General features: G+C 41.2%; 1 protein-coding gene across 1 annotated transcript in view; it reads right to left on the bottom strand.

Annotated features, from left to right (window-relative positions):
- Positions 1-21,889, bottom strand: part of ANKRD55 (ankyrin repeat domain 55) — a 54,077-nt gene that overhangs the window by 11,558 nt on the left and 20,630 nt on the right. The window contains exons 7-9 of the mRNA XM_075739994.1: positions 9,344-9,528; positions 5,718-5,885; positions 3,529-4,190 (exon numbers count right to left, since the gene is read on the bottom strand). Coding sequence (XP_075596109.1) covers positions 3,529-4,190; positions 5,718-5,885; positions 9,344-9,528 — 1,015 coding nt within the window. The remainder of the gene's footprint in view (positions 1-3,528; positions 4,191-5,717; positions 5,886-9,343; positions 9,529-21,889) is intronic.

The raw sequence follows: 21,889 nt of genomic DNA, 5'->3' as shown, positions 1-21,889 counted from the left end.
TTTAGTCTTTAACACTCTCTCTAGGGTGAGGCAAAAGTTGATAAATTTCCCCTATCACATCCTCTGTTCACAAGGAAATAAATGTATCAAATCCAAAATAGCAGAGAATGAAGCCTGCGGATCCTATTAGTGCAATTTGAGTTATATGATTTCAGTGATGCTTATGCTAAGAACTAATGGCTTATTATGTATGTACCATTGTGGCTTTGATGATGGGAGGTTGTTTTTTCTATCAAGAGATATTTCATAAATGGGGATATCTGGCAGCAAAACAACAATACAAAGCATAATCATGTTTGCAAGGTGGATATGAATGCTTGGAAAAGAATCCTTGTTGTCTAAAAGTTCTGGCATGAAGTGGAAGTATTCTTCTGCTCTTCCTTTCTATCTGCTCCACATAACATCAGAGAAAAGACATCATCTTTGTCATCCCAAGAGCATATTTAGGATGGCATTTATTTTTGAATGAAATGGAAAGGAGGCAATTTAATTGTTATAAAATGAAGGACTCCTCTGCATTTTAGTGTGTTTACTGACATTTTTTACAGGTTGTTCTTTGATTTTCCTCTGCATTTAGGTACATGAATCACATTATGGTGTGTTTTGTGGAGAAGCTGTAAATGTTATGATGAATGTCCCACTGTAAATCAGTCCTTCAGCTTGAGAAATAAACAGCCATACTGATCAGCTTTGCTCTTTACTCTTTCTGGCCAAGGAGTGCTTCCTGTTGGACTATACCATACTGCTTATGCCATCATAAGCTTAATAATAACAACCTACTTTTTACTTTACCTGTTCAAGCAAATAGAAAGTACTGGGCTGCTGTAATAAAACCTGTAATAAAGTATCACCTTAGATCTGGAAGGTTACTGATCTAAAAGATGAGTGGGTGATAGCAGGAGGCTGCAGCTGGTTAGGGGGTGCTAAGAGCTGCCTTACATTTGAGAGGCCTCTTTTTACCCGTATCACTTGGAATTTCTCTACTTATACTATTTTCCCTGTGGGAAGTAGATGGTAGTATATTTTACAAAAAGACATGATTGCAAAGCTCACAAATACAAAATGCTTCAGATTGTGGATGCCAGCTCAGCACTGTGGCTGGCAAGCACTCTTGCAATATTGACAGTAGTTTTTGGTACAGTCTATCTTTGCTTTTCCCAGCGGAGGGCAAGACAAAATAGTTATTCTGAGAGAAATCTGTGGCATGATAGTAAGGTAAGTCTCATTGCTACCCACAGCAACCTCTCCCCTTTGTGTAAGTGCTAAGGCTCAGCTAGTAATTTGACTCATCTTTCATTTCCAGGAGCACAGAAAACAGAACAAAAAAACTCAAAAAATCCCCATCTATATGCCAGCTGCCTTAGTAGCAGTAAGCACAAAAATAAGCTCTGACTTTAATTGAAGTCATGGCCATGCAAGACAAACAACACTGTGTGTCAGCTGAGAAAATAATTTTCAAATTCAGTTCCCCTACATTATTGATACCTATAATCCTGTCCTGGTGATCGAGTCATCAGGAAATTACATGTAGCCCCCACAGTCATGACTTGAGAAATGGAGTATTAACACTACTTCACTGTCCTTCAAAGACCAGATGTTGTTTTTTTCCTTCAGCTAGGCCTCCTGCAGAAAAAAAAAATGACGAGGAAATATCTTTCCTCAGAGAGAGCTGCCTGCACAGTGCTGCTGGCTGGGATGGAGCCAGGCTTGCTTTGCTTCTGATCCCTCTGAGTCCTGCAGGCACTGTGCACTGGAGACCTGGAAGCCCTGGAGCTCATACAGTAAATGCAGTTCTAATTTGCAGCAAGTCAGGTGGCTTTAATTACAGGGGCAGACAGATTTAAACCACACACATAGGCGTGAAGAAGGGATAAGCAGATCTTTTTATCGTGAAGAAATGTTAGATAGTATCTGGGTTGTGCAATATATTCCTGTCACACATTCCCTGCCTCCTTACAAGCTTTTAATTCACATGCTTCATAGGAAGTCCTTTTTGCCAGCTACAGGAATCTTTTTCTTGTTGGAATGTTTTGTTAAAGGGAGCTGGTACACAGAGAACTGGGCTTAAAGTGGACTCAAAAAAATTTTTTTTTTTTTTTCTCTCTGAGGGAGATAATAAACTCTCAGAGATAAAATGACTTACTCTTCCTTTGGACATGCAAAGACTGCTCCCATTGTAACAATTAGAAGATTTCCCATAACTGATACGATTTTGCCGTCATTCATGCATGTAGACTGGAACTTTTTGAATAGCTCCTTTTTTACCCTGAAAAACTATTTCCAGCCTTTATTTGCACAACGTAGAAAGGCCTGTCATTCTGAAATTGCCGTCTCTACTCTCATTATTAGAGATGTGAGCAAAGATTTGCTATTTTATAGATCCCTTTGCTTCGGAGTCAGTACAGTTTGCACTATCATGCAAGCTCAGATAGTGACCTGACCTGACTGAGGGTTCTTCTCAGACAGGGTTTCTGTTCACTCCTCTTTCCATGGGAGGATAATGGCTCATGTCTGTTGGGGTGAGGGTAGGTTAAGTTATTGTGTTATGTTTACTCCTTGTAATGGCGTACTGGTAAATTTGGGGATTGCCTTTGCTTGTTTCATTTTCAGTTGGATATTACAGTGGTTGGAAGGCATCCTAGATGTGTTTAATTCTGGCATGAGACTAATCCCAAAGGAGATAAAGTTGGAGGCACCGATATGTTGAAGTGAACTCCAGTGCACAGGCCAGCCAGCCAGATTCATTTAAACACGGATGTGAGTCAAAGTGCTAGATCCCAAATCCTGCCAAACCCTAGTTTCAAGTTTACTTCAGAATTCTGATGCTCTGTTTCATTACTGTTGCATTACAGTTTCCAAACCACAGCATAAAAGCATTTACTCCATCTCTGTAAATTTAGCAACCTGAATTCAGCTTTGGAGAAACTATAAGAAAGCACATTAGACCAAAGAGCTGGCACTCAGGGTGGGAGGATTGGGAAGGGGTGACACTACAGTCCCTTATTCTGGAGTCAGAATATGCCTATAAGGGGAAAGTGGCGTGGTGCAGAGCCATCCAGCATGGCACACATGGACTTACCTGGTTGGATCCAGAGGCAGCTCTGAGCACAGTTAGAGATTTGAATGCATTACTATTCCCTTGCACATCTACTTGCAGGACTAAACGTGGACACAAGGCAGCTGGCATGGCAGTGGGTGTTAACATGCAATTCACAGACCACATATATAATCTGGAGGCACTTACCTTGCTCAGGTACCTTACATGCTTCCTAACTACGTGCATTTTTTGCTTGCTCATCAGACCTACTTAAAGCTCTTATTTCCCACACCTAAGCACCTTGCTTCAGCTGTCAGCTGATGGCATGCCCATATGCTATCTGCAATTGCTATTACATACAGGGAGAAGAAATTGGAAAAGATATTAAAGAAATAGAAATGTCATGGGTCAGGCTGACCTGTTTTTTCTGACTCAGCTTGCCACATCAGCAGCGATTTTAAGATTTGGGAGATAGATAAGAAAGAAATTACCTGATGGAGAACTAGGAAGTGAGGGAAGGCGGGGAGGGCACAAAAGCACATGGTGAGATCTATCAGAGTTTAAGCCATTTATCAATTTGTCTGAAGGAGTCCTACTACAGAGTTTGTAGGAGAGTAGCTGGTTAGAGTCTGTGTTCCAGGGATCATCCAACAAAACCTGACAGCTGCTTCTGTTGTCCAGCAAGTTGAGTTCACTCCTACTCTTTTGAGACTTGTGTGCAAAATGCTGGGTGCTGGTGGTGGTGGAGAAGCTTGAAGTTGTGCTCTGGGAAGCAGTTAGGAAGGAATTGCCCACAGTGATTGGAGGGAGGCTCTGGGTTCTGCTGGGCAGAGGTCCCTCACGCTCTGGTTGCTTCTCTTCTGGTATGAGGTACTTTGTGTCTGTGCTCCTTCTTTTGAAGTCAGTGGTGGTCACATGCTCATCTGGAATGTCTTTGCAGTTTGTGTCCATAATGCAATCAAAAGTGGTGATGATGTCATCTACTTCTGAGGTCTCTTCTCTAGGACATTGGTCTCTGCTTCTCTCCTGACTGGTTTTCTGATCATCTTTCTTCTTTTTGCCAGAGAAGATATAGTTCAGTATACTGAATCGTCCTTCTTTCTTTAGGAGTCTGTTGTTCTGGGAGGGAAACTGATGAACTGGCTCAGATCTACTGGAAGTAAAAATCAAAATGTGATGTCATTATTGGCAAAGAATGGAAAAATACTGCCAGTGTTAGCCTATGAAATGGAGTATATACTGTTCAGATACATTTGCAGGGGTGGTTCAAGGAGGCAGAAAATTAGGACTCCAAATTTGTAAGACTGAAAATGACACCGTATTACTTCACTCTTTCTTAGGGGGTTCATTGACTTACACATCTTAATGTAGGCTCAGTGCAGCTATCAAGAATGCAAACAAGCAAACAAACTTTTCTCACTTCAGCATCTACCACCTGCAGAATCATTATTCTTAATGGTGAGGCCAGATCCAATAATAACAAGACCACACTGGGATCTTCAAAACCAAGTGGACTTTGTATTATGTCATATTTCAAAAATGGTATTTCCAACAGCACAGTCATTGCTAACACTGTAACAAAGTCACTAGTTCACCTTTCCTTTCCTTTCCCTTTCCCTCTGCCTCTGCCTCTCCTTCTTCCCCTTTCCCCTTTCTCCTTTCTCCTTTCCCTTTTCCTCTTTCCCCTTTTTTTCCCCATTTCCCTTTCCCCTTTCCCCCTCCCCCTTTCTCCTTCTCCTTTCTCCTTTCTCCTTTTTTTTATCTTTCTCCTTTTCCCTTCCACTTGCCTTGTCTTGCCTGTACTAAAGAGACCCGGCACAGTTTCAGAAGATCTAGCAAAGTCATTACCTACAATGGTGTTGCTGTAGTGGTTTTTAGATGAGAGTTTGACTAATCAACATTTCAGACCCACTGCAGTGTGCAGGAGGAGGAGAAGGAGAGGTGATGTTACCCGTGTCTCACAATTTGTAACACAGGAAATAATACTAACTGCTGACTGGAAAGGAGGGGAAAGCACAAAGAAATGTGATGATAAATGTCTTTTTAAGTGCATGCTCATTTACCAAAGAACTGAAATGAAGTAAATGACTGCTGAAACATGAGAAATACAAAGAGAGAGGAAGATCATAAGCAATGGTAAAAGACTTACACTTTTTAACAGAAAAAACCCTCAGAATAAGAAAAGACAATCAAGGTAGAGAACGAAAGAAGGCTAGGACAACACTCCCAAACCCTTACCCTGAGGATAAAAACTTGAGATTTGTTTTATTACCTATCTGGAAAAGCTGGTTTTGTGTTCAGTCTATCCCTCTGTCTGATTACACGAACACACAGCTAGCACATAGAGATTTCAAAAAAGTGGAAGGTATATATCTGAGGGCTGAAATTATTCTGTAAGATGACGTTTCTGCACAAAGGTGACTGCGCAAGAGCTGTAGTAACACCTTCTTGGTTCAGAACCCTCTGCTGATTGGCAGACTAGCACTGTAACTGCAGTGATGAGTATTCAGTAGATGACTAATTCTACTGTTGCTATTTTGGTGGAAAACTTGAACTGAGTATTGTAGATGAATCGAGGAGACACCACCCAGGGCTCAAATCCTTCAGTAGCATATAAAAAGCAATAAATTGTTTTCCAGTCAGTGGCAACGTGTGAGCAAGATGTGAACTTTTGCTTTACCTGCTCTCCTGAGACAGCAGCTTGATGCATTCTGTGTGCCCACAGTACATTGCGTATGTCAGAGGAGTGTTTTCATTGATGTCTCGAGGGCTGCTGTCTACCCCCAGATCAAGCAGTACCTGCACACAGTCAGCTTTCCCTGCTGCTGCAGCCCAGTGCAAAGGCGTCCTACAGAAAAAGAGGACTATCATTAAAATAGATGGATAAATTTACTATCAAAACTATAAGAGATGTAATAAAGTGCTACTACCCTACTTACCCAGATTCATGACATCCATTTTACAGAATTCTCTAGCAACTTATCCCACACTGATGTAGCTGCCAGTGGTGGTAATAAGGGCATAAAATGGCATCTATGTGCATCTGGTATGGAGGACAATGGCTGAAATATAACTATGGTGAGGCCTGGCAGATTGGTTATATCACACCCCCACAAATCCACCAAGGCAAGCCCTATGTGCTTACAATGGTGGAAGCTGCCACTGAATGGCTGGAAACATATCCCATGTCCCATGCCACCATCCACAACACTATCCTGGGCGTTGAAAAGCAAGTCTTGTGGTGACATGGCACCCCAGAAAGAATTGAGTCAGACAATGGGACCCATGTCCAAAACAAGCTCATAAGACACCTGGGGCAAAGAGCCACCTGGGCATTGAGTGGGTGTATCACATCCCCCACCATGCACCAGCCTCCAGGAAAATCACATGCTACAATGGACTGTTAAAGACTACACCAAGAGCAATGGGTGGTGGGACCTTCAAACATTGGGATACACATTTAGCAGAGGCCACCTGGTATAGTCAACACTGAGGGAGGGTCTACCAATTGAGCTGGCCCTGCTCAATCAAAACTTTTACACCCTCTAGAAGGGGATAAAGACCCTGTAGTGCACATGAAGAATATGTTAGGGAAGACAGTCTGGGTTACTCCTGCCTCGGGCAACGGCAAACCCATCTGTGGAATTGCTTTTGCTCAAGGACCTGGGTGGACTTGGTGGGTGATGCGGAAGGATGGGACAGTCCAGTGTGCACCTCAAGGGGATTTGATTTGGGGTGACAATAGCCAGTGAATTGACTTGTGTGATGTTAACTGCTACATAATAATGCATATGTCATCACTACTGTGATTGCGGTATGCTATGGTAACAGTATTACAGTAAGAATCACCCAGACTAATAAAGAATGAACTTTGATGAAACTAAGCAATGTGCAGAGGTGATGAAACCAGAACTGACTTCAGCAACGAGTGCCCAGCAACTTCCTCAAGATTGACATTTTCAACCCGCAGACCGTGGGCATGGGCTGCACCAGATACATCAGCTACGACCTCCGGATGCAGCATGTAACAATCCACCCCCACGCACCGTCTCTCCTGCCCTGAGAAACTGTTACGACAGTTGGAGCCTGAAGTCATGGACTAAATGAACTCAGTGGACATTTTGTGGACATTTATATTTATGAACATTTTACAGACATTTCACAGTGGTAGTCCATTGACTAAAGGAATGATATCTGTGTTTATATATCAAACGACAGGAAAAGTGGTGGTGGTGGTTAATTGCAATGTATTGGGCAGTGCAGGACCTGGGCATGATGTAAATGGTATGAAATAAGGTGTGGAAACTGTCCTGGTTTCATGTGGGATAGAGTTAATCTTCTTCCTAGCAGCTGGTCTAGTGCTGTGTTTTGGATTTAGGATGAGAACAACGTCAATAACACACTGACGTTTTTAGTTGTTGCCAAGCAGTCAAGGACTTCTCAGCTTCTCATTCTGCCCTGCTAACAAGAAGGCAGGGGCACCCAAGAAGCTGGGAGAGGACACAGCCAGGACAGCTGACCCAAACTAGCCAAAGGGATATTCATGTCGTGCTCCACATATAGTCGGGGGGTGAGCTGGGAGGCACAGTAGCTGGCGGGGGTGTCTTACTGAGCATTGGCTTTGGGTGGTGAGAAATTGTGCTGTTCAACAGTTGTTTTGTAGTATCATCATCATCATCATTATCATCATCATCTTGCTTTTCTGTGCTATTAAACTGTCTTTATCTCAACCTACAAGCTTTATCTTTTTTTTTTTTTTTTTAATTTTTGATTCTGTCCCCCATCCCACTAGGATGTAGAGAAAGTAGATATGGGGCTCTAGAATGCATATACATGCTATATAATAGCATTTCTTCTACTGCTGGAGTTGCAGAGTGGAAGGAGTGCCTGAAATTTTCAGAGCAGAATTTGAAAAAAATCTTTGTAACGTCCACTACATAGGGACAAGCTCTTCTCATCTTTACACTAAGCACAATTAGCAATGGTTGGCTCAGGGCTCTCCATGAAGGTAAAAGGAGAAGAAGCCTCCCCCAGATGAATAAGAAGGACTAGACACATCTACCAGACTGTCATTGCCCCTTTGCCAGTTTCTGTGTTCTTTGATGGGCACAGACTGGAGCAGATAACAATTGTCTTGAATCTGTGTAGGAGAATCAAACTGATTTCCTGCCTGGCAGCAGATTTGCATCTTGTCTTTGGAAACTTTTGTTCAGTTTCCAAATTGTAATATTTTGCTCTTATGAAAAATCTGAAAGCACAGAAAACACCATAAGAAAACTGTGCAAGAATAAAAAATGAAATTGACTTTTCTCTGCCTATTTCTTTTCAATCCCAGTGATTTCAGATGGGTGCAGTCAGAAACACAATAGAATGGAAATCTACTGTGTCTTTATAGTGAATAGCTTATCTTTTCCCCTTCAAGTATAATACCTTCTGTGGAAATACCTGAGAACGTGTAATAGGAGGTTGTCTTACTGAGCTCTTAAGTGTAGTTAAACTCCTCCCTTCGCGTTTCTTTCCAGAGAAACACAGTCTCCTCAACTACATTTTACTGATGTTTAGAATGTTCTCCAGAACCCTGTTGGTTTTATTTCCATTCCATTTTATTGCACTTTTCCATGAAGACTGCTATTATTTTAAGTACCTGAAGGCCTAAGCCAAGAAAACCTTGGCTTTTGCTCCACTGAGCAGCATAATCAATGTGAACAGCCAGCTGGTTGTGTTTGCATTAAATAAACTTATGAGCAAAGTTACAAGCAAGTAGATATGGGGTGAAAAAGAGGAAAGAACATGACTCTTCTGCACTTATGATATAGGGAATTAATCCTGGAAGGAATCAAATTCCATGTCGGAATGGAAGGTGAAAGTCCTCTTGTCCTATAGGAATACTGTGTTAGCATCTTAAAGGCAACAAGGGAACATTGCTATTTCTTAAATACAAATAGCAGCAGGATCCCAGCTTCAAGTTGTAGGATCCTGTTCTATTGTTTTGAAAAGAATGTTCCCTTTTGATTGAAAGAAGTTAAGTCAAGTGGTGACAAAGTCCTTTCACACGTAATCTTATCATTTCCGACCAGAAACACAAAGTCAAATAACATTCCTACTAGACAGTTGTTATACTAGATATGATACATGTGAGCTGGACTGCTTTGCCGTGTTTCTGAGCAAGCATGGTTCTCTGTAAGTGCAGTTCATTAACCAGGCCATGGCCTGTGAAACAGGAAACACAATTATAGAATAAACAGAGCTAGTCTCAGGTTAATAGAAAGGAAGCAGCAATTTCAGTTTCAGAGTTTCCATGGTTACCTGTCATCCACATCAAGGGCCTGCAGGTTGCACGCCGGGACTTTAGCCAGTTCACTGATAATATCACTGTAGCCTGCAGCAGCGGCAATGTGCATACATGTTTTGCCATTCTCATCATCATAGTTTATTATTGATGGTCCCTGGTAGTGGTCTAGAATGATGGAACACAGAATCCTGTTGCCACTCTGGGAGGAAGTTCAGAGAAGAAAAGAATTTTACAATGAAGCTCACACCAAACTGCATTTTCTCTGCTAGAAAAGCCTAAATACAATAATGGTATTTTGTTTTGTGTATACCAGACTCCCCAGGTATGAAAGCCAAAAGCTTCCAATCTCCTGCTGGGAATTGGGTTTGCTTTATGAATTTCCTAGAACACTTTGAACACTGGAAAAATAATAAATAATGTACCACTGCAAATACCTCCGATATTTACAGAGTGTAAATTACTCAACAGCTTTCTCAGAAATAACTTGGGGTTTTTGCTGTTTTGCTAAGCCAGAGTCCAGAAAGATACGAGTCTATATGTTTTCATAGAAATTCAGGGTTGGAAAGGACCTTGAAGACCAACCCACTTCTGTAAGCCTGTCCAAGTACACCCAGAAAAGCCATGTCAAATATTTGCTCAAGTGGTTCTTGAAAACTTTCTTAGCTAGTTGGCTCCAGTGCTGCAGTGTCTTAGTAGAAAGTTGACATTGTTCTCTAACCTGCAAATGAAACTGAAACATTTTATATCCTAACTTGATGGAAATAGAGAAAAAGAATGCATGATTTTTTATAACAACATAGAAACACAAGGCATGAAAGGTCTTTCTAGATCATCAAATCACTTGCAGTTGTGTCACATCATCCCTTTCAAAAACTTATTGTGTCCATTAAAAGTAATTAGTTTTTTTGTTCCCTTTACTCCCACGGGAAGGCACTTCAAGAACTTGTTTGCTTTAATGATTAGTATCTCTAATTTCTATTCATACTCATGGTTGATTTATGTTGCTTTGTTTCTGTGCCAGCAGTATTATTTAGATTAAACACTTCTTTCCTCTAACTGGTATTTCTTCTTCAGATGTCATCATATTCCTTCTGAACTGTTCTCTTGCCACTCTAATCAGTCAAGGTCTTTTAAGTTTTCCTTGCAAAATATACTTTCTATTTCTCTCATCAACCTAGTAACACTTCTCCTTTTGTGTTTCAGTTATGAACCCTTGGAGAGGGGTGATTAAAATTGTACTTAGTCATACACAGACATTTTTGCGAGGTCTTTGTATGGTGTCACTAGCTCTTCTCTATTTGTGTTAGAAATACCTCCTTTGGTATGTTGCAGAACAGCATTTGCCTTATTCACAGCTGTGTCCCATTAGAAGCTTCTAGTAATTTTGGAATAACCCTTTACATCTTGGTCCTTCTCTTCCATAGTTGTTTCCAAACACAGAGTTTCTAGTTTCTGGGAGGACCTCCTGTTATTAGTACCCAAGTGCATGACTTAAACCTTTTATCCTATTCAATTTAATTCCATTTGTATTAGTCTAGACTTGAAGGTCATCCAGCTTCCCGTGTCTGATATCCCTATTCTTTTCTGTTAATGTTTCCAGGTTTTTTGTTATTGGCAGATTTAATCAGAAAGCTCCCTGTATTTTGTGCGAAGTTATCATGAAAATATTGAGCAAGATTGATTTCAAGCCTCATTCCTGAAAGTAATTTCATTCCAGCCTCTCTTCAACATTTAATTATTACTCTTCACTTCTTGATTGTGAGATACAACTTCTTTTGCTTCTCCGTACAATTATTTGTGACATGTCTACTTATTCTAAATATATCTTTTAAAGATAGATAGTCATCTGTTATATCTTGAGCCTCTTCTACATACTTTTCTTGTTTGCTCTTGGGGTATAGATTCGTGCTACATTTTGTACCATTGACAGGATACATTCCAGGTCCCTAGAATGTGCTCAGTCCAGCTGAGAATTCCCTTGATTTACCAAAATGTCTCCTTCTGAATTCAGGAATTTTGTTTTGTACGTACTTTGTTTACTCACCTGTTTAATTTAGAGTCTACTCATGATCATGCCATCCAAACTTATTTTCTATGACCAGGCATTTTTTTAATGTCCCCATTAACCATGTTAAAAGTTATTATTTTATAGTTGTCTGAATATCTAATGAAAAAATAGTGTTGATCTTTATGTTCAGGAATACTGAGGTCCTATGAATAATTGTCGGGTTTATTCTCCAGTCCCTATGCCACATGCCAATGTCCTCCATACTAGCATAATTCTCAGTTACATTTTTTGGTCACTGGCATCAAGACATCTCTAGTCACATTCAGGGCTAACTTAATCTAGGAGTCCATTATGTACTTCTAGTACTACCACAATAAACATGTGTCCTTCTCCCAAGTCAGTTTTGATACAAAAAATTATTACTGTGCAGTGTCTTACTATTCCTGTATTCGTGTTCTAGTGACACTACTATTCCTCTAATTTTATACTGTCCGCACTTACAGTTTCAGGCCCTCAGTGTTCTTGCACAACTCTCAGCATTTCCATAAGAAACGTCCCACTGTTCTTACTGGCATTTTATACATTTACAGACTGTTCTGTCTCCCACCAGTCTTCCATTTTCTAGACTAAATAAACCATTTCAGCCTTTCTTCATGGGTCAAGTTTTTCGACCCACTTATCATACTTGGTGCTTGCTTTTGGCCTCTTCCCAGTTTGTCTACAGCTTTCTTCAACCATGGCATCCCAAATGACATAATTATCCAGCTGAAGCTTGTTTCCTGACATTGAAAATGACATTGCTTCTTCCTGTAGCCCACATGTATCACACTTTTGTTAATGTGTCCCAAAGTTATGATTGTTTGTTTTGTATCAACACCATAATTTAAACTCCTACTCACTTTGTAACCCACTAGCCTACTACTCTTCCTTCTATGCAAACAGATTTAATTTTTCATACTTGGTATGTATATATCATAGTACACAGTACTATTTTATTAATCTCACTTCATTCCTGCAATTTGTCAAAATCATTCTGAATTTCATCCTGACCCATGAAGTGCTTGGTGTCCCTCTAATTTGGTTCTATAAGTGGGTTATATAAGCGTTCTGTATTATTTTGTCACCTCATTATGGAACAAATAAAAACATTCTTATAATAAATCCCTGGTTGTACTGTCAGTGAGACATCTACCTCCAAAGATTATGTGAACTGTCCTGAATAGGTCCATTATAGCAGGTTGTGCTTATACACATTGTGCTATTGACGTAATTCAGTGTGTTTAAAATTGATTGTACTGCTCAAAACAGAAAAGGACAAAGAATTGGTCTTTTTATGATCACTCTATTCACTACCTGCTTAACAAGCTTTCTGTGCCATGTGATGAACTTTATCTTGTTGGCACTTTTCCAGTATTTCTGTGTTTTACTACATGATGTTAAACTGATTCATTGACATTCACACATACTATATCCTATAGCTTCTTATCTGAGGAAGCACTAATTGCTTTGAAGATGGCTATGAAATTTCTGTCCTGTTTTAACAATTCAATCACATTTTCTAAATAACCAAAGGATTTTTCCTAGTATTTTGAGCCTTCTGCTGAAAGAGATCTCTAGCCAACTGCTCTGTGGCTTTCCAGCTCTCTCTTCTTAGGAATGCCTTCTTATCTTTACCTTCATCATGGCTTTTTTAAGTTGCACACAAAATTCTCCTAAAATGCTTACACTGCGCTTATTCTTAGATTGATAGCTTTGAGCTGAGGTCACCAAAAATGTAGTCTTCCTGTGGTAAATTTACCATGAACCACAGTACTATTGTTAGACCAGGATGTTCAGTGGTAAATTTACCATAGGAAAATTACATGGTTTTGTAACCTTACTGTATGTATCCCTACATTTCATCTTCCCTTGTTGAATTCAAATTCTTTTCAGTGATGTTCTCAGAGATTACAAGTTATTTTTTCTGTGTTTCTACATAATTCTGCAGGGACCCACCCCCCTGTTTTCTTTATACTTTTGTCCCATCTCACACCTCTATCTGCTTTCACCCATTATTCATTCTCCTCAGTGAAATTTTCTTTCTTAGATCACTCATCTAAATTCAGCTTACTTTATGAAGAAGAAATGTCCTAAAGCCTTGATTTGGGAGCCCTTGCAAGGCAAACTCTTATCATGCTTTATGCAAGTTTTTGTTTGAGATTTGTGTCATCTCCAGATAGTGGCAAACAACAAATTCACTGACAGGGTCATTAGCTCTCACTTTCACTTGATCACAATTCTGTTTTCTTTAGGTTGGTTAATAACAAGCCCAACTTCTGATAGTTGCATGTCTCAGTGCTTTCAAAATAAGAAAATAATTCTTCAGGAAGTATCCACTGAATCAAGTACCATGAGGAGAATCCTGCAAGTTTGGGACATTTTTCTGGTTTTGACACTTTTTTCACCTATGTTTACTCAATTTATCATGATTGTTACTACAGCCATCGTTCTTGTATTTCAGCTTTTTTAAATGTTCAACTGATACATAGAATGATAATTTTACTTGGGAAGTTTATTGTCATTTATGTTATATTCTACCATAACATTGCATTTTATTCTGCCAGGTCTTCAATCGTACATATTGCAATGTTCACTGCACTGTATAGAGGGTTAATTTTTTCCCTTCCCTAGATATTTCGATGCCAAAGAGAAGAATCATGTGAAGGGAGCTGGCTTGTGCCTACCAGTAATGTAGACATGGAAGAGGGAGAGGGACAAACTATGGACCACTTAAATGTTTTTGGGAAACCCTGACAAGGTATTTTTCTTCCAAGTAAATGTCTCTGGATATTATGTGGTTAGGTTGTATTAGTTCTCCTATATTTTCTGTCTCTTTGTATTAGTATGCAGTTTAAAGCCTTCCTATATCTATAGCCAGCTTGGCTGGATGGAAATTCCCCACTAGCAGCTCTTGATGTTGTTTCTTATTATTAGCATTGCACTTTAAGGCTGTCTGTGTTTCCTCTTCTACATTCCCTCCTCTTTCAATTCCACACCTGTGAATCCAAAGCTTTGACTTTCTCTTTGATGTTTGCTCTGATCCTGAATGGCTTGACATTTTAACCATCCTTTCACTCCTTTCTGCAGCAACAAATACTATTCCCATTGCACTACTCTGGGAGGTAACCTACTTTTCTAAAGAAGCACCATAAATTACTATAGATTAAACAAAATTTGCATCAGTACTTCTGGCTTCCTGCTGGAAACCATCTTTGTGCATCATTGGGTACTGTTTGAGTTTTATGCTACAGGATGCTGGCTGGTCTCCCAACTCTTATCCTTCACCAACAGACACACATAGTATATTTGAATATGAAATTGACTGTAACTCCAACAGGTCCATTGGAAAAAAAAAAGGAAAGATCTTTTTCTCCTTTGCTGAAATAAAGAAACATGACCCATTTTTTCAAGTATTTGTTGAGCAACCCATAGCAAAATTTGAACAAATAACTTATCTGTGGACTTTTTTCCTTTGCAACTGCAGTTGAGGTTGTTACATTGATAAATACATCTTTCCTTTCAAAAAGTCACCTTTTTTTTCCTTTTTGATTATGAAATTCATTATTTACCGAAAGCAAAAGCCATTCCACAGACTTTTCCCATATGGCTTTGTTGGTTGGGGCTTGAAAAGTCTTGATGTTTGACTCAAGACTTTGCAAGCAGAAGCCCTGCATTCAGTTACAGCTATACTGGCAAAACCAAACTGTTGCTCCAGTACAATTTTTTCCTCATGTTCATGTTCAGAGCACTATGGCAGTGTATTATATCCTTATCTTTACTGTAACAAGTGTTCAGAATTTCATCCTAGAATCAGAGCAAGACAAACATAATGTTGCATTAATGGTGAGGATATGTCTTGTCAGAATTAGATATTACGGCTGCATCAGAACAACACATCCCTGTCTTGTTGTAGATGCAATGATGTCTATCGTTTTAAACATGGAGAATGCCAAACTCAAGAGCAGAGACATAATTCAGCTCCTTCTAAGTCTGCAACAAACATAGCGCAGTAAGAAATGTCCGTAAAGCTGGCAACTTGGGCTGCTGAAGAGTTTCGCACACACCAGAGCCTTCTCCCATTGTTAAGGACTTCCAACATCCCCTCTCTGTACCCCACCCTACGGGAAGCTGAGCAATGGAAGCACGTTCACTCCACCTCCACTGCTGCCATGCCCTGGCTGCCAGACGGCTGTGTTGGCACTGGAGAACCAGTGCAAAAATTCAGAGCACGCTGTGGCTTCTCTGCCCTCAGGGGACAGAGAGAACTGGGAAAGGAACAATCTGTAACACCATCTTCAGCGTTCCTCCTGCCAGGAAAACTTTGCCAGAAGTTGCCTGGATACAGCCCAGGCACTTCACAGGGTGTGTTTCTGATGGCAAACCAACATAAATTAACAACAACTCTACTGATGCCACCGTAGTTACATTGGTGAGACTCAGCCAGCTCAGAGAGAAGCTCATTTGTCTTATCCTAACCCTAGTGCTTCAGTCTCAGACACCCACTGAGACAGCGTCTCTTGCAGACTCAGAGCGACCCATCTTGGCCTGACATTGTGGTTCTCTTGGAAAGAGAACGTGGTGTTGTACAGGATACTTTGTCCTGTGGTCCTCAGAGCACTGCTGCCTCTGGTACAACTAGGGGACATGGTGTTTTAAAAGTATTTATCCTCTCAGCAGCCTTAGTGGGTGTTGCATAAAAGCTACCAAATCACAAAGGCAGTCATGGATGCCTATCTCTATGGCTATCATATGTCCCTGCCTCTCTTACCCTCTCTTTGCTCAAAAAAACCTTCTATGAGATATTGGCCAAATCTGTCTAAGAATTTATTTTCACTTGGAGTCTTCTATAATAACTGCATATGATTTACTGTGTAAATGACTATGGCTATGACTAAAATTACTTGGCAGCTTTCCCCAGCTAGTACATTGTTGTGAGGACTGATTTCTCTGGATGAGCTGTTTATGTGCTTTGAAAAAGAGATCATCTTTTATTCCACAGTGGAATAAGGATTTATTCCTTACTAATATCAGAGAAATGGAAATATTTGTCTTGCAGTGCCTTTTTGTCAGCCATAGGAGATCAGGACATTTGTAGATATGCAAAAAGCATGGTGCATGTACGTTATTCATGTTCTGGCGTCCACTTGCAGAATTACGCATAGACTATGCGCTGGGAAGAGGTCTGGCAATTATCCTGTACTTACCTACAGGTTTTGCCTGAGACAAATTCTTACTAAGCTCAGTGGGAGTTCTGCAATTGATTTCCTTGGAAATTTGATTGTCATGAATAATTACACTTTCAGTGGCATGTTCATACTTGAAGGACTTACTGTTTAACAGTCAATTATTTCAGGTAAAGGCAGTTTTTCTGATGATCTTGTACTGATGAATTTATATATCAATACTGCTCTACCACGTACAAGTCACAAAAGGGGTTTTCGCTTATGAACTGACATAAATGAAAATGGAGAAATAGATTACAGCTATATAAAAAACTCAGTAGCACTAGAGAACATCCCTGAGCACTGGAATCTGTTGTCTGTTCCGTAAAGTTTTTAAAATCCTCCCTGGCATGGTTTTGGCTTGGGTCAATTAACATTTTCCCCACCAGTTCCTGGACATAGTTCAGGAGCTCTCCTGGGCCACAGACCATTGCCAGTAAGTGGTCTGCAAACCGACCATCCTGTTTTAGAGAGTAAGAGAGTTTACCAATAGGGACATAGACTGTCCTGTCATAGTTGGCCTTGGTGCCAGAGCGAAGACTCAAGCACGTTTAATTTGCTATTGCAGCCATCGTCACAAGTGTTTAAGGCACTTTTTGGAAAAAAACTTCTGATGGTATTGGAGCAAGTTTATTTCTTACTCAAAACTATTTGCAATCTCTCTTCCTCGTTTTGCAAGTTGACAGCTCATTCTGTAGAGCCCTGCTGCTATGCAACATTCCAGCCTCCATGAGCAACAGCTGTACCTTCACTGGAATGACAATATTTACACAAGAAAGGGATTTCTTCAGGGTATGCTTAAAAAATGCAAATTGAATCTGGTTTTCATTTGTTTGTTAACAGTCGAAATTGTCTTTAAAGCTTAGCGACATAAAAAAATCACTGCTCTCCCTTTCTAGCTATCTGTAGAAAACTGCATGAAACAAGGAGAAAACAAGTACAATTTTGCAGTGAAAGGAATCTGCCTGAAACCAAACACGGTCTAAACCGTGCCTAGCAAATGCACCTTTTCTAGCCTAATCCAACAACAACCACGTCTGCCATGGAAAAACACCCACTAAAGTTTAAGAGGACTTTGGAAGTCTCTCTGAATCCTCCCACCTCAGACAGCACACCCCACACCCCCCCCACCCCACACCCCACCCCCCCCCGCCCCCGGGGTGCTGGGCACAGAGAAGGAGCGCAGTGATTCCTCTGGAGAGACCCTGGCCCTGAGCCACCGCTGCCTTCCCTGGCCCCTTCCTCTGCCCTGGCTGGGTGGCCAGCTATGTCCTCAAGGTGCCCTGCAGCAACAGAGAGATTCGTTCCTAGAGATCCTGAAATTTAAAAGTGCTCTCACCTTCCAAGTAATTACAGAGAGGCTGCCATGCTTGCTCAGCCAAAGGCAAATGAATAATTGCCTATGCTTTGCTTTTACAATGTGTTTAAGATACACGGGTATTTCGGTCTGCTCTCAGGAAATGGGGGAATGAAATAATTGCATTGTTGCTATGGGGCAAATATGCAGGCTCGTAATTTTTTAAAACTTTGCAGTCTGAATCAACCTATAAAAAAATCATAAGCACAGCTCCACGTGCCAGAATATTATTTTTAATGGCTTCTTTTTAGTTGCCTTCTTTTTAATCTCTAGAGGTTTGCATTTCTTTACTTTATAAGAAATCTTTGTTTGATTGTTTATTCTTTAAATGAAAGCTGATATTTTTACATAATCATATAACTTTGGGAGACAGAGTTTTAAGAAAGAGGCAAAGAAACTTCTGGTAAAATCATGACTGGCAACGCAGTTCAGGAAGACTCCAAATCTTCCCAGACTATTTCCAAAGTACTACTAATGCTATTATGATACAGCAGTATGTAATATGATAGTGGATACTGTATAGTATATATGCTATTTCACTGGGATTTCAATGACACTGTTATCTAGAACTGTTAGAACAGCTTTAAACTTTGTTCTAGTATCATTTAGCAGTTTTTTGTTACAAAGGTATGTTTCCTTTTCATTACAGCAATTATTGATGGTTGCAATGAAAGGAGAGAAATACCTCCTGAGACACTTCTAGTATAGCCCTATAGCACTAGCTCAAATGTGACATGAGGTATTCTCACTTCAAACCAGAATTATCTGTGTTTTTGACACTGATGCAACATATTTGCACTGGAGGCGTGAACTTGAGCAGCAGGAGGTTTGAGTTTTTCAATAGATCAGACCTGGTGGGGGTCTAGTTACATGACTGGGACTCCACAGCAACCATTTGTCTGATGGGAGACCAAGTGCCAAACCTGCGGTCTTTGAAACAGCCAGCATGGAACGATTGTTTCATATGAAACATACCTGAGAATTTGTTTTAGAATGGTGGGTGTTGTGGGTTGACCTTGGCTGGGGGCCAGGTGCCCACCAAATTGCTCCATCACTCCCCTCTTCAGCAGGACAGGGAGGGGAGGAAAACAAGATGAAAAAATCCTTATGGGTCAAGGTAAAGGCAGTTTAATAAAGCAAAAGCAAAGGTCACACATGGAAGCAAAGGAAAAACAGAAGATTTATCCTCTACTTCCCATCAGCAAGTGATGTCTGGCCACTTGCCAGGAAGCAGGGCTTCAGTATGCATAGTGGTTACTCCAGAAGACAAATGTCATAAATAACAAATGCCCCCTTCCTCCTCCTTTCTCTTAGCTTTTATTGCTGAGCAGAGGTCATATGGCATGGAATATCCCTTTGGTCAGTTGGGGTCAGCTGTCCTGGCTGTGTCCCCTCCCAAGATCTTGCCCACCCCCAGCCTGCTGGTGAGGTGAGGGGGATGCTGGAGAGACAGCCTTGGTGCAGTGCCAGCACTGCTCTGCAGGAGCCGAAACCCTGGTGTGTTACCAGCACCTTGCTGGCTACCAGTGCACAGCACTATGGGGGCTGCTGTGGGGAAATTAACTCTGTCTCAGCCAGACCCAACACAGCAGGCAATGGTTTTTATGTGATTCTGCTCTGTGTTTCAGCCCAGTGTGCACAAACTGCCGCTTTCCTGCAACTTCTGAAACAAGTTTCTGTGCAATGCCTCGTCTTCCCTTTGCTGCATTTTTTAAAAATGGAATTAAGCACAGGGCCCTATTCGGCCAAAACCAATCCTTGCAATCAGTACTGCCTGTACTTTGTGAGTCTTTTGTGCTCTGAAGATATTAACACAATTCTTAAAGGAAAAATATCCCTTTTCCAGCAGCCTCAGAAGAGGCTATTAGACATAACAATAATCACATCCAGCAGAGCTGTTGTTCTGCTCTCTGTCATAGCAGAGACAGTCACGCCTGTCCACAGTATCTATTTCTCCTGGGCTAATAGGGCAGCAGAGAGCACTGGCTGGAAGCATTTTTTTCTTGGCCAAGCTTGAGTAAGAGAAATATTAACAGATTTATTCCATGCTCTGGTATTTCAACTACCCCTTCTGGACCTAGAATATGGAGAAGTATGTGGATGGAAGAAGCAATTTATAAGGCTTCATAGCAGAAATCTCTCAAGAACTAAAAAAGGAGGGTCATCCTGCATGTGTTTCCTCTGATTGCTGAGAGCAGATTAAAGGGAGAGAGAAAAAGGTTTTGTGATTTGCTTCCACCTGAGACCAAGTGGGTTTTGTGCAGTTTTAATTTCCCGCTTTCTCAGGAGTTATTCTGCATGTTTGTGAGAGAAAAGTGGAGGTGGGCGTTAGTGGTGGAATTAAATAATTAAATTTACAAAAGAGGGAATTAGGGGAAGATTAAGTTATGAGGGGAACTCTGAGGGCCCTGATAGGACCTGATAAGGGATTCCATTTTATCCTTCTGTTTGAGAGAGAGCTTGTTCCCAGAGCTATCACCCAGACCACTGCTCAGGCTGCAGGAGCTTGCATGAGTTTCAGAAATTTCCCACTGGAAGCAGCCTGCATTGTAGTAAGCATAGTAAAAATGCACAACATATTTTAGAGTAGATCTGTAGTTTCTGAAGGCAAAAAAGCAAGGGATGTAGCCCAATTTCAGACTGATTAGCATTAAAGAACAAAACTAGTGCTGAAATAATACCAGTTGCAGAGGCTGAAGCAAACCAAAAGCAAAGTAATACCAGTTGCAGAGGCCAAAGCAAAGGGCGCAGAGCAAGCTCACTACCCTGGACTTCAGGAGAGCAGACTTTGGCCTCTTCAGGGACCTGCTTGGTAGAATACCATGGGACAAAGCCCTGGAAGGAAGAGGGGCCCAAGACAACTGGCTAGTATTCATGGCTCACCTCCTCCAAGCTCAGGAGTGATGCATCCCAACAAAGAGGAAGTCAAGCAAAAACATCAAGAGGCCCCCATGGATCAACAAGGAGCTCCTGGGGAAAGTCAAACAAAAAAAAGGAAGCCTACAGAGAGTGGAAGCAAGGGCAGGTAGCCTGGGAGGAATACAGAGAAACTGTCCGAGCAGCCAGGAATCAGGTTAGGAAAGCCAAAGCCCTGATAGAAATTAGTCTGGCCAGGGACGTCAAGGACAACAAGAAAAGTTTCTATAGGTACATCAGTGATAAAAGGAGGACGAGGGAAAATGTGGGTCCCCTCCAGAATGAAATGGGTGACCTAGTTACCCAGGATATGGAGAAGGCTGAGGTGCTCAATGACTTCTTTGCCTCAGTCTTCACCGGCAAGGGCTCTACCCACACCACCCAAGTCACGGAAGTCAAAGGCAGGGACTGGGAGAAGAAAGAACTGCCCACTGTAGGAGAAGATCAGGTTGCAGATCATCTAAGGTTCCTGAAGGTGCACAAGTCCATGGGACCTGATGAGTTGCATTCGCGGGTCTTGAGGGAACTGATGGATGAAGTGGCCAGGCCACTCACCATCATATTTGAGAAGTCCTGGCAGTCTGGCGAAGTTTCCACTGACTGGAAAAGGGGGAACATAACCCCCATTTTTAAGAAGGGTAAAAAGGAAGACCCAGGGAACTACAGGCCAGTCAGTCTCACCTCCACGCCTGTCAAGATTATGGAGCAGACCCTCCTGGAGACCATGCTCAGGCACATGGAAAATAAGGAGGTGATTGGTGACAGCCAACATGGCTTCACTAGGGGCAAATCGTGCCTGACAAATTTGGTGGCCTTCTATGATGGGGTTACAGCATCTGTGGATAAGGGAACAGACTGACATCATCTACCTGGACTTGTGCAAGGTATTTGACACTGTCCCGCACAACATCCTTGTCTCTAAATTGGAGAGACATGGATTTGATGTATGGACCACTCAGTGGATAAGGAATTGGCTGGATGGTCAAAGAGTTGTGCTCAACGGCTCAATATCCAAGTG

Source organism: Balearica regulorum, chromosome Z, assembly GCF_011004875.1.
Source record: "Balearica regulorum gibbericeps isolate bBalReg1 chromosome Z, bBalReg1.pri, whole genome shotgun sequence".
Classification (NCBI taxonomy): domain Eukaryota; kingdom Metazoa; phylum Chordata; class Aves; order Gruiformes; family Gruidae; genus Balearica; species Balearica regulorum.
Note: the sequence above shows the minus strand (reverse complement) of the source record. Positions and strands in the feature narration are given on the sequence as shown.